We start from the raw sequence: 13,446 nt of genomic DNA, 5'->3' as shown, positions 1-13,446 counted from the left end.
AGAAGAGAAAAGTGACAGGGAATTTGATAGCGGCCTTCAACTACCTGAAAGGGGGTTCCAGGGAGGATGGAACTAAGCTGTTCTCAGTGGTAGTAGATGACAGAACAAGGAGCAATGGTCTCAAGTTGCAGTGGGGGAGGTTTAGGTTGGATAGTAGGAAAGTTTTTCACTGGGAGGGTGGTGAAGCACTGGAATGGGTTACCAAAGGAGGTGGTGAAATCTCCATCATTAGAGGTTTTTAAGGCCCAGCTTGACAATACCCTGACTGGGATGATTTAGTCAGGGTTGATTCTGCTTTGAGCAGGATATTGGCTTAGATGACTTCCTGAGGTCCCTTCTAACTCTAATCTTCTCTGATTCTATAAAGGTTGTCTAGATTTTCCTCCGACTGTGGCTGCCACCTCAGAGGACTAGTCTGAATGGGGGGAGGGAGGGTACATTTTACTGGGACCCAGAGGCCCTGGGGAGGCCCAGCCCAGGCTGCAACCCCCATGTGTATGTGTGTGGGAGAGGGCCTGTGTTATAAATGTGTACTGGGCCCAAAAAAATTATGCTTGGGCCCTGCTCAGGATAGTGGTGTAGCGATTGCTGGGTTTCCTGGAGAGAGAATTGAGCCATCCTCCCCTCTACTGCACTGCTACCACCTCAGCTGGTTCAGGTGTAGCAGGGTCTGCCTGAAGCAATTCTTAACCCCTCTTCTGCTATTTGGACAGTAAGAAGAACATGTGGATAGTGATAAGCCTTTTTAGCATGAGGCCTGGTAGGATGATGGGAAATCCCCCCCCAAATTCAAAATATTTGCCTTGGTTTTGAGCTTTTAGGGAATCATGTTTGCAAGCTTTTTCTTTGCAGCAGGAGGACTTTTCAATTTTTACATGAATGAAAGCTGAGAATCTTGCATAATCACGACTCCAGGAGCTGAGACTAGGGAAAAGGCCCAATATCACAAGCCTCAATACTGGGAACTGGAAACCCTGCTCTTAGCCGGTGAGAGCAGGCAGGGGTTGTGCAGGAGTAGCTGCCTGGGTGAGGGGCAGTGGGAAGCAGGATGGGCATGAGTATTATTTGGAGTAGTGTGTCCAGTTTTGGGCCCCCCCACTACAAAAAAGATGTGGAGAAGTTAGAGACAGTCCAGCAGAGGGCAACAAAAATGATGAGGGGGCTGGAGCACAGGACTTCTGAGGAGAAGCTGTGGGAACTAGGCTTGTTTAGTCTGCAAAAGAGAAGAGTGAGGGGGGATTTGATAGCAGCCTTCAACTACCTGAAAGGGGGTTCCAGGTAGGATGGGGCTAGGCTGTTCTCGGTGGTGGCAGATGACAGAACAAGGAGCAACGGTCTCTAGTTGCAGCGGGGGAGGTCTAGGTTGGACATTAGGAACAGGTTTTTCACTAGGCGGGTGGTGAAGCACTGGAAGGGGTTACCCAGGGAGGTGGTGGAATCTCCATCCTTAGAGGTTTAAGCTGTGGCTTGACAAAACTCTCGCTGGGATTATTCAGCTGAGGTTAGTCCTGCTGTGAGCAGGGCGTTGGACTAGACACCTCCTGAGGTCCCACCGACTCTATGAGGCGAGGGTGTGTAGTGTGTGTAGGACGGCCCAGAGGGCGAGGGGGCGGACCCACCCACGGCCCCTGCCTGTGGCGGCGGGAGGAAGGGCAGGACGCAGAACCAGCCGCCCCCAGGCTGCTCCTGAGTAGGGGACACTTTGCCTCCCCCCACCCCCGCTCACCTTAGCCAGGGCTGTAGCCGTAGGGGAACCGCTGGTTTCTAGTCTCCCCTCGACTCCGCGCTACACGCGCAGAGCTGGGCTGGGGGACAGGCTCAGAGCGCGGCCCTCAGCGTCCTGCGGCTATTGTGCGACAGACTCAGTCAGACAGAGCCCTTGGCGGGCGGGGCGGGCCCTCTACTGCGCATGCTCCCTGGACCAAACAACGGTGCCCGCGAACATGAGGCGAGGCGAAGGCGAGGCTCTTCCGCGAGGGCGGGCTTTTTAATTCCCCTCAGGTCCTGCGCGCGGAGGAATCCGTCAGCAGGGGGCGTGGCTTCCTCTGCGGCGCGCGCGAAGCCGCGATCTTCCCGGCGGCGTGGCCCAGGCGAGGGGGCGCAAGCGCGGGAGCCAGCAACGGTTTGGTACGGTGGCTATCGAGGTGGCCCCGCGAGTAGGCGTGGTCAAGAGCCGAGCCCCGCCCCGCCCCGCCCCGCTGGCTGTGCCGGCGGCGGGGGGAGCAGGCGGCGGAAGATGGCGGCGGCCGCGGCGGCGCTGCTCTCGGCCTGGTTCTGGAACGAGCGCTTCTGGCTGCCGCACAACGTGACCTGGGCGGACCTGGCTGGGGAGCCGGGCCCGGAGGGGGACAGCGGCACCCAGTACCCCCGGCCCCGGCACGTCCTCTCCGCCTTCCCGCTGGCCCTGGGCATCTTCGGCGTCAGGCTGCTTTTCGAGAGGTGAGAGCGGCGTCCGGGGATCGCGCCGGAGCTCCCCAGGGCCAGAGCTGGGCGCGCCCCGGCACCCGTGCTGGGGACAGCGCCCCAGAGCATCCCCAGGGTCTGGGGCTGAGAAGCGGGCCCCCGGTGCTTTCCCTCCCACGGGGAGGTCTCTCCAGAGCATCCTCCAGCGCCCCGCAGGGTACGACCCACGCTGGCTGGGCAGAGTTTTCCAGATCCCCCGTAGGGACTAGAGCTGGGTACCCCCCGGCCCACAGGGTACATGCCTAGAGACCTCTGGAAGCGGGGCTGAAGAGGGATCCAGAGCATCTTCCAGCCTCATGGGAACCAGAGCTGTGCATCCCCCGCTCTGAGGTTCCAGCACCCCTCTCTGCAGGGGACGTCTTCCCCAGTAAACTCGGGTGGAGCTGGGGCTCCCAAGTCCTCAGGATCAGAGACCTGTGAGGAGCCCTGTGAGGCATTCCTGAGCCCCTGTCTTCTCCCCTAAATGTTCCTTAGGCTGAGCCGCGGCACAGCTGTAGGTCCCCTCTTTCAAGGAGTCTGGAGACCCCAGATCCCTGAGAGGGATCTCCTCAAACTCTGTGAGACTTATGGTCCTTCCTCTATGATTTTCCAGGTCAACACAGAGTGGGGAAGGAATACGTTTAGAAGAATCCTTGGGCCTGGGTGACTAAAGGGGTTGGGATGGAAAGGTAACCTTTCCACTTCCTCCCTTGTGTCAGAGAAGCATCTGGGACAAGGTTGGGTGGGAGTGTTCAGCGCACCTGTGTGGGGACAAGGTCGGTAGAGCCCCCACCTTCCCCGCAAGAGTTCTGGGTCCTTAGATGTTGTGTGTGAGGGAACAGGGGAGGGGCCTCCAGGTGTGGTACCTGAGGAAATCTGCCTATCACTAAAGTCAGGATAGTGATATTTCCCTGTACACCAGAAATGTTGTGAGAGTTAATAGCTGTAAGGTATTGGGACATCTTCATATATATCAGGGGTTCTCAAACTTTTTTTGCTTGGACCCCCTTTGAGAATATTTCTGGCTGTGACGACCCCACTAAAAAGTGATGACCTCCCTTGCCATGCCACCCTTATTGGCATGCATGAGGGCTGAAACCTCATGACCCCTCTCCCCCCCATAATAACCTCGTGACCTCCTGAGAGGTCTCCAGGTTGAGAACACCTGATATACATAGTACTTAGCAAGCCTTATTTATGTGTGAATTGCTACCATTTGACTAGCCAGTTTGTGTTCAATGCCTCCTGCAGTTCAGAAATATTGTTTATAAGTCTGAATGGCCATAAGGGGTGGCATAATGACATTGGTAGAAATTGAAGTCCCCTTTATCCATTGGAAAAGTGCAGTATAGGCAGCAGCAGGGCAAGCTTCCTCCACTCCGCTCTTCCAGCGTACTTCAGATCTGAACTTAGTCATTCAGTAATTGGCCCCTTTTCTCAGACTGCCCATGAGGGAGCCAGGTAGTCCCAACTGTAGCACAATTTTTTTGAGATGGGGACACCTATCCACTAAAAAGCTGATGGAGTCCCACCAAACTCACTTCACACAGGTCACCAAATAGCTTTCAGGTACCTATGCGTAGATCTACACAGCCAAAAAAAAAAAAAAAAAGACTCACACCAGCCACACTCAGAGCCTGGGTCAGCCGACTAAAACTTGTGCTGGTGGGCTAAAAATAGCAGGCTTAACATGTTTGGGCTTAGGCTGGAGCCCAGACTCTGAAGCCCAGTAAGGGGGTGGGTCTCGGAGTGTGGGCTCCAGCCCCAGTCTAAATGTCTACACTTTTATTTTTAGTGCCACAGCCGAAGTCCTGTGAATCCGAGTCAGGTAACATAGGCTCTAAGACTCAGTGCCTTAGGGTTTTTTGTTTGTTTTTTCCTATGTAGATGTACCCCAAGACTCTTGATCATTGACAACATGGCCTCAGATTGTGACAATATCTATCCCTTAACCCTTTCTTTGTCTCATTAAAATACTTATATTTGTTGAGGATGTGCTCTTATGCAGCCATCAGAGCACAGCATGTATGTATTTGAAATACTCTCTTGCTTTCAATACTTCTTTCATAGTTTTGATGTACTGAGCAGGTGTAGTTTTGACCCTTGTGTTATGAAGAGCATACTCTGACATGTACAAAAGATGAATGAAGATATTTAAAGATCTCTTCATCCTGATGTCTAGTTGGAGCTGCCAGGCTAGAGTTGTGGGGGACATACTCAATGAAATGTTCAGTCTACGCTTGCTAATATTTCATTTTAGAAATTGTGTGATGATAGCTCTTAAACTTCCTTCTTGTCATTTATTCTGGATGTGCAAATTAATTTTTTTTGCTAATTCTCTGTGAACTTGCCACTCTGAAGCACTATCTAGATTTTGGATCTTCTGTTGCATGCAGTTCAAAGATGGATGGGACTTGTGTGGTTTTATTAAAAACATTTGTGCAAAAAAGTATCTGCACATCTCAGTGTGTGAATTAGGATGCAGAGACTGTCAATTGCTTTTACCACTTGGCCTGAACAACTGTTGGCCAGGCTTCTGAACTACTACTTCTGTGTTACAGTTGCTAATAGTGAAACCGATTGTTAAGTTGGTACTATGTAGCAATTCTCTTGTTAGTTCTCAAAGCCCTCTGTTACAGCTCTATATCTAGACTTAAGAAATAGAGAACTGTGAGTGTAGGAATAGCACCCTGTGTAAAACAACACAAAACCTGGAAGCATAGAATCTTACTCATATATTAGTGTGAACTGCTTGGAGAAAGTGAAATGTACTGAACAGTATCCTAAAATAATTATTTGAAGTAACATCTAGTTAGGATTTAAAAAATCCCACCACCGTTACCATCTGAAACTTTCTCTCTGAAAGGTGTGGGGAATTGTTTGCCCAATCACATTTACTCTCTAAAGCATGAAGCTTAGTCATTTCTCTTGGTGCTTGCTTCATGTACTGTAAATTTTAGTTATTTTTACATGAAAGTAAAATGGAATATTACATAACACTAGAAAATGTACTGCATGGAGCAGCTTTGAATTTGCAGTTAAATGCACTACATGATCTAGGGCTTTTCTACCACTGAAGTCTGACATCCTGATGTGTTAATGATGCTTCAAGCTGATGGTGGTTCAGCAAACAACTCTGAGAATTCAATTTTCTTTTATTTCAGTGCCTGAAAAGCTAGAAAAAAAATGTGATTGTAGGATAGCCAAATACTTTCTTCAGACAAGTGAAATGCAATTGCTTGCTGCTGTCCTGCATGTAAATATTTTGGGTGCTTTGTTCATCACTGCATCTGACCCAAGGCTAAAGATAAGATTTTCTCATCAGAGATTCAGATCATTCATAGATAATAAATCTTAAAAATGTTTTTTCTTCTAGCCTGGTGTGGGAGGAACGTGTCTCATTGTACAGCCAAGCGCAGGGCAGATTTTATGCATAGGTGACACAGAAGGGGGTGTTGGGTATTGTTTCCCAAAGGGCTTTTAAACAGGGAGACAGCAGAGGGGACTAATCAGGTCACTTTGTTTTTTTTTTCTCTAAATAGTTTGATAGAAGAAGTCTGATTCATGGTACTTAAAATTTCCCTGTGTAACAAGGACAAAACCTTTCTGTCTTTTCCTCCCCCTCTCCCTCTATCCTGCCCTCAGAAAAAGGACAGACCTCCCAGAATTCCTTTGCTCTGTCTTCTGAGACTCCTCCTCTGAAGTATCATGCCATCCAATGCAAAGGATCTGGGGGCATGTTTCCCATCTTAGAGTGCCAATACTGGCCCTAGCCAAGTGTCCACACTCAGCAGCAAACAATGAAAGGAAATTGTGTGACAGAATGTTCCCTGTTACAGGGATGTTGCAGGGGTCAGGGTGGAATCCCTCCTCCTCTTCCCATGTACAGCACTGAATAACTGGCCCAGATATGTTAGTTTTGGGGAGAAGTGCAGAAGATTTTAACTTTCCTTTGAAGCTTCTTCAGGTATTGGCTGCTGGCAGAGACAGGGTGCCATACCTGATGATCTAGTACAGCCTCTTTCTTGTTAACATTTCTTTCATCATCTCCATAACTTCTGGATTATGTTTCCTGGCTTTGTAGTTCATCTATATCTGAGAGCGCTTCTATATCTTTAGTGAAAGTTTTCACACCTCTACCCCACCATTGGTCAGTTGTATTTTGCAAAAGCATGTTGTCAATGAGACTGGTCATGCCGATACCTGGCTCAGAGGGACCTTTTTAGAATTGGCTAATATCCAAGGGCTGTATTGATCTCTAATATATTGATTTCCCTTCTTTCTTTAATTCAGTCCTTGATCTTAGACTTGAACTTGCCTGAAATTCCACTGATTTGACTGGCTTGGCATTTGAGTTGTGAAATTCTCCTTGCAGGGCTAATATAAGGAGACGCCAATTAAGAATTTACTGCCTTCTTTCTACATACTGAAACCTCCAGACTCTGACCTGGTTGCTTTGGGGGCAGGTTCCTTTTTTTGGCACCATATCACCAGAATAATAAGTTTTCACTGTTCTGTGTCAAAATGAAGTGTACGCTAAGTGTAATGCTCAGAGCATGTTCTAGAGTGGTTTTTTGGTCAGGAACTAGTTTTTTGGGAAACAAAAGAACAGCTGTCCTGGGTCAGATCAATGGTCATCTAGCCCAGGAGTCTGTCTTCCAACAGTGGCCAATGCCAGATGCTTCAGAGGGAATGAGGCAATAACTGAGTGTTCCATCCCCTGTCGTCCAGACCCAGCATCTGGCAGTCAGAGGCTTAGGGGCATTCAAACCAGGGGGTTGCATCCCTGACCATCTTAGCTAATTACCGTTGATGGATCTAACCTCCATAAACTTATCTAATTCTTTTTTTAACTCAGTTTTGACCTTCAGGACATCCCCTGGCAACGAGTTCTGTAGGTTGACTGTACGTTGTGTGAAGTAGTACTTCCTCTTGGTTTTTTTTAAAACCTGCTGCCGGTTAATTTCATTGGGTGATCCCAGGGTCTTGTGTTGTGAAGAGGTAAATAACACTTCCTTATTCACTTTCTACACTCCGTTCATGATTTTATAGGCTTCTATTCTCTCTTTTAAGGTGAACAGTCCGAGTCTTTTTAATCTCTCCTCGTACCCCCAGTCATTTTTGTTGCCCTTCTGTGTACGTTTTCCAATTCTAGTATATCTTTTTTTGAGATGGGATGACCAGAACTGAGGTCAGTCTTCAATGTGTAGGCATACCATGTCTTTATATAGTGGCAATATGATATTTGCTATCTTATTTATCCCTTTCCTAATGGTTCCTAACATTCTATTAGCTTTTTTTTTTTTTTTTTTTTTAAACTGCTGCTGCAAATTAACTGGATGTTTTCAGAGAATTATCCACAATGATTCCAACTCCATGATGACTTTCTTGAGTGGTAACAGCTAATTCAATATCTTTATAGTTGGGATTATGTTTTCCAATGTACATTATTTTGCATTTATCAACCCTTCCCTCCTCTTCTCCCTCCTTTGAACATGTTGTAACAGTTCATATTTGTCTAAAAAAATCCGATTATGCATATACCACCATCCAGGCCTAGGAAATGATTAAATCAAATTGCTTTTTTGACATACAATTGGCAGTAACACTGATGACTCAACGCTTGAACTGTGTTTCTGCAGTTCTTTTACTTTAGCTTCTCTCCCTCCTTCTGTGGTTTTCTCCTTCCTCTCATCCCTCAGCATTATGAGGAAGTGTGGATTTTCTTCCTTGAAAGGTTTGTTATAGCAACACACAAGTTTCTCTTTTAAATGAATGTCATCTGGATGCAGAGGGCAGTATACAAAGAGATCTGTGAATCTATAAGTTGACTGTAAACGGAGGTCTTCCCTGGGGAGACCTGCAATGCATTCTTCCTATGATTTGCTCACATTGATTACTCCAGAATGCATCTAAACTCACAAGCTGCTCTTTTAGATCCTCCAGGGAGCTAAGGGAAATCTGCAGCTTGTTCCTGTCTGGCTAAGAAACCACGTTGGATTTTTGCTTCATGTAAGGCACACAAGTTGAAAACTAGTGTCTGTAAATTATTTACGTATCTAATACAGTGAGATTGTGAAGGAGAGAGGCTGCACGGAGGCTCAACCTCTTATCTTGAGAATGCAATTTGGTAATTGAATCCCAACTGCTGAAAGGTGCATTGGTCATAAATTTTATTATCTAGAGAGAGGGTTTTTTTTTTGCGTATGTCTTTTCTTCCAAGCTGGCGTGGGACTCAGCAGACAAAATGGAATGTTGCCCTGTGGGAGGTGGGATTTGGGAAGGAGAACTTTCCAGAGAAGATATTTGTGATCATCAGGAGGAAGAAAAGACAGAGCAGGCCACTCAGATTTCCCACCCTCCTTTTTGTCCCCATTTTCTGCTTTGGTTGTCCATTTGGTATCCAGGCAGACTGGGAAAGTGGTTGCCTTGATATTTTTTGGAGAGCAGAAAGTTAGACTGGGCATTTGAGTGAGAACTGAGTGAACAAATATATTTCCAATGGGATGAATCACAGTGCCTTTTTAATTCTGAGAATGTTGCCTTTGCAGGTTGCAGAATCAGTAAGACAGCTCATTGAGAGAGTTTTTAATTGTCATTGATTTTAAAGGGCTATATTGATCCCACATCTCTCCCAGTTCTGGAATCCATAGCACCTGGATTGCTGTTGACTGACTTTACCTAATCTGCATTTACCTTGTGATATGTCTCGTGTAGAGTTAGGTTATGCCTATACTGCAATGTAAGCCCAAAGTTAATAGAACTTGAGTTAGCAGACCCTGGATTTGTTAATGTTGGGCTTGAGTGTACGCTCATTTGTAAGCCCAGTTTAGGAATTGTTGAACCCTGGGTCCCAACCTGGCTGTCCAACATCTACACTGCAAGATGCAGTCCCTGGGTCCAACCACCCATATCCTAGCCTTCCTAGTGCCCTCCCAAAATGTGGTCACTTTAGCCTTTTGTTCAAGGGAAAACTAAATTGTCCAGAGGACGAAGATAGTCAGCCTTTGGGATAGTGGAATACTTTTGGCAGACTCCCAGTGCACGAGTCCCGTGGGGCTGTGCCTACACTGCAAAGCAACAGGGCTTGAACCCTGGACAGCAGCTTGATTCAGGTTCAGACCCTCCACTCCTATGGAGTTCTGGGACCCTGAATCCAAGGCCTGGATTAGTGTGATTTGTTTGTAGATGGAAGGGGAGGTTAGGCTTGAGCCTCAGTTCAGATCTTAGGCTTAGACACACCCTTAGAGAGAGATACAAGAATAACAGTTCGGAAACTTTTCCACAGTCTGAAACTTCAGGCCCCTGGAATCCTTTCATATCCCATGATTGGGCAAGTTACTAACGTCTAAGTTTCCCTATCTCTAAAATGGGGTTAATGATACTCAGGATCCTTTGTAATGTACTTTGAAATTGTCTAATAAAAAGTGCTGTTCAAGTTCAAAGTATGAAGATCACTGCAGTGCTAACTTGTCCCACTTGTGCACTGCAATGACCAGTTATGCCATAGCTGTGGGTTGAGTTTATTGCAGATTGTTGTATGGATCCTGTAATATACAGTTTGCTAGCATTTGTCAACAATAAATGCATTGTACAGAATTTGACAACCCAGTTCACAAGTACAGATTCCTGATGTTTGACCTAAAATCTAAGTTGCATTGCTCTCTCCATAGTGAGAGCTGGTGGCATACTAGATTTATTGCTTTCACATTCAGCCTTCAAAGCAATCATGCTCAAATGAGTGATAAGTAATTCAGTTCAGAGAATGTACTGTGGGTTGTAAGCAGACCAAAGTCCTTTGGGAATGGTGGGCAGGAGGAGCAGGCACATTTCTAAAACATTTAGTATTGATGTTTATGAGCCTGACCACATGATGATTTTACTTACTAGGTTTTCCTGCACTTAATACTTGACATCTGTGCAGCACAATTAACAACTCGATTAGCGAAACCCCTCCATTAAAATTCAAATGATCAGTGGAGGGGACTTGAAAAAGGTGAGGAAAAATACAAAATCAACAAAAGTTCATTTGAACATCAATTTGTGCAGCAGATCTTGAGGTATTTCTTAAGTCTGGAAAGTTGGACTGAGGCAGGTCTCAAACGGGGTGAGGGGGAAAGAGCCCCACATCTTGGTGGCCACTACAGCAAAGCTGCATTTGCCTGCCGACTTGAGATGCAATGGTGAGATAAGTGAAAGGCAGGCGTTTCAAGAGTTACTAGTGATTTTGGATGTCCAACTTGAGGTGTCGTATACGAATTTCAGGAAGTGCTGAGCTCCTGCCCTCTAATAATCAGCTGCCTCAAAGTTGTCTCAAGCTGCGCATGCAAAATCACTAGTCACTCTTAAAAAAAATCTTGGCCATTATGTGAGTACCCCATGGGTCAAGATTCTGGGAGAAAGTCTTTAATGTATCTAAGGCCTATACATTTTAGGGCAGTAAATAATGGCAGTGTCATTAAATTCAGTCTCCATCTTTGCGGGCATCCATTGTAACGAATGCAGGCCAGCTATTTCTTAAAGTAATGAGCAGGCATGTTGCTATCTTTTGAGCAAGCTGCAAGGGATGGAGATTCCTTGCTGAGAGTTGTAGTAATCCAATCCTGAGGCTACATGCTGCTGTTAAAAGGTTGTAATGGAGTACAGTGCTAAGACTGTGCAAATTGTGCATCTGAAAATCCACTCTTGGTGCCCAGGGTATATTCTAAAGTGACATCAAGATTTTTGAGCTTGCTCTCACAGAGTCCCCTTAAGTGGGAACGTATGAAGATGTTCTCTGAAACTTGACAACCTCTATCCAATAACAAGATTGGTTTTCCCAGGGTTGAGAGCAACATATTCAACTGGCAAAACAGAGACCATAACTGGAGTCATAGAGTAAGAAAACGATAACATTAGCCTGTGATAATATTTACTCTATTTTTAATTAAGATTATGCATCCAGCATCATTTCCCCCCATTCCCCCGGGACAGGAAACTGCTTGCAACAGCCATGTTGGAAGACAGTTGTCGGATGTAGTTCTGGTTGAAAACACTGCTGCTTAGCAGAGTTAATAAAGATATAGTATAGACAGAGCCCAAATGTACTCCTAAAAGTGATGATAAATTTCACAGTTGTCACTGAGTTTCTCACCTGTTTCTTGGACACAGCCTGCCTCCACTGCTGTCTGTGCCCCATTTGCTTGTGTTGATTCCTTTCCATGTGCATTTTGTTATGCACCCAGAATTTCTGTATTGCTGCTCTGTAGGCTGTCTGTGTGCTTGTCTGTGCAAGCCAAGGTCTGTTACATTCACAGCCTAGAGCAAGCTTTTATTACTTCTAAATAGTCATCTTACCTTTTGATTTTTGAAATCAGCTGTTTTTCCTTAGCTCATATGAAAAAAATTCTACCTTTGTTTTCAAAGAAGTCTGCTATCCAGGAATATCTGGATACAAAGTTTTGGTAACTAACAAAACAGTTTTGAGGGCGATAAGTTTAGAATGACAGCCATGTTATTCTTTTATGTCCCAAGAGATAATTTTTATCCCTTATCTGTGCATCTTTCTGTGTAAAGGTAGTTAGTAATGTAGTGGTTTGATTTTTCTTCCCCAAATGGATTAGATCTTGAGTTTTAAAATAATTCCAAGACCATGACAGTGTTGAAAATATTTAAGGGACCCATGTAAGATTTAAACCAGTGTGTGTCTACAATTATTTGAGGCCAGAATGAGCACCCCACCCACCCATGCTCCTTATTGTTTTCTCCTTTTAAAAAAAATACTCTAAATTAAAAAAACCCTAACCAAATCTATATGCTCATAGACAAGGAGTCAAGATCTTTAACCTTAGCTTTGGCTTAGTTTTAATCAAAGATCTACAGGTAACATGCCACAAAATGAAATAAAAATGCTTGAGATCCATGTATCTGCTATATAGTCACAGTTGTAACAAGCTTGTTATTTTTCCAACATCTCTTCATCCCACTTCATCAGCTGAAGAGGACAGCTGGGAGATGATCAGATCAGAAGCTTGGGTATGTTCCAGCGAGAAACATTGAGTTTTTTCATAAGAATTTGATGTAGATCATGACTGCTCTGCAGGAGCTGCTGCTGTTGTTTCTTGTTCCATCATATTACCTTACTAGGGCATCTTTACAATTTTAATCACATAGATCATGGCCTGATAAGACTAATGATCTGACTTAAGCCCTCAAAGGTTATGGAATTAAACGTTAAAGTTGACATGACATTCTTCATTCTGCTAGACCTGGGTACTGTGTGGGGCTAGGCATATGTATTGTATGACCACAGCACAGTTCTTGCCTGGTGGTCTAGATTGCACATTGAGCAAGGAAGAGCCAGCTTGAAAGGAAAGTCTTGCTAACTCTGGCTGTTGTAATGGCTATGATATTTCTTTGGGGAAATTGTAGAGGGCAGGATTATACTAACTAGACCAGCTATTCTTGATCACAGTATCTGTTAGTGTCACTTGATTTCCTGAGAGATTCTGTAAAGGCTATAATGGGATGGTTTCTCCAGAGCATACATGAGATTAGTTGATGATTGATGCTAGCAAAAGAAATACCTTCCTGAAAGTGCTTTGTTACAGGAGCTCCTAGAGTACCAATCCTTGAGTGCAATCTTTAGAGAGGATTTGCTTCACTTAAACTCCCTGTCCTCCTTAGTTCACTTTTTAGATAATCACGTAATTTTTTTGGCTCTTCCCCTCTTTCTTCTTCACTGAATGCAACTCAGACATGGTGTAGAGCAAATGCTGAGAGTTTATCATGCATTTCAGTGACTAGAGATTGATTTACAAGATCTTCTAGCGGCAAAAAAAACCAAACAAACCCCGAAATCTTTTCTTTGTATAAAATACAGTCATTTTAAATGTTATGTCAATTTAAATTAAAGATAAAAAGAATAAAACTTTCATTCAAACACATTATGGAGGAGTAGTAGTGACTACCATTAAGACTGAGCATCATTTTCTGTTTAAGGGCTGACTCTTTCAAAGTGCTCTA

General features: G+C 45.0%; 1 protein-coding gene across 3 annotated transcripts in view; it reads left to right on the top strand.

Moving 5' to 3' along the window:
• The first annotated feature begins 2,127 nt into the window (after positions 1–2,127).
• Positions 2,128–13,446, top strand: part of CERS5 (ceramide synthase 5) — a 34,322-nt gene continuing 23,003 nt past the window's right edge. For all 3 annotated transcript variants that reach the window (XM_067529926.1, XM_067529925.1, XM_067529927.1), the window contains exon 1: positions 2,128–2,439. In XM_067529926.1, coding sequence (XP_067386027.1) covers positions 2,237–2,439 — 203 coding nt within the window. In that variant the 5' untranslated portion in view covers positions 2,128–2,236. The remainder of the gene's footprint in view (positions 2,440–13,446) is intronic.

The sequence above is a fragment of the Emydura macquarii genome, unplaced genomic scaffold, assembly GCF_026122565.2.
Source record: "Emydura macquarii macquarii isolate MOO-44397 ecotype Brisbane River unplaced genomic scaffold, CSIRO-AGI_Emac_v2 contig_2994, whole genome shotgun sequence".
Classification (NCBI taxonomy): domain Eukaryota; kingdom Metazoa; phylum Chordata; order Testudines; family Chelidae; genus Emydura; species Emydura macquarii.
Note: the sequence above shows the minus strand (reverse complement) of the source record. Positions and strands in the feature narration are given on the sequence as shown.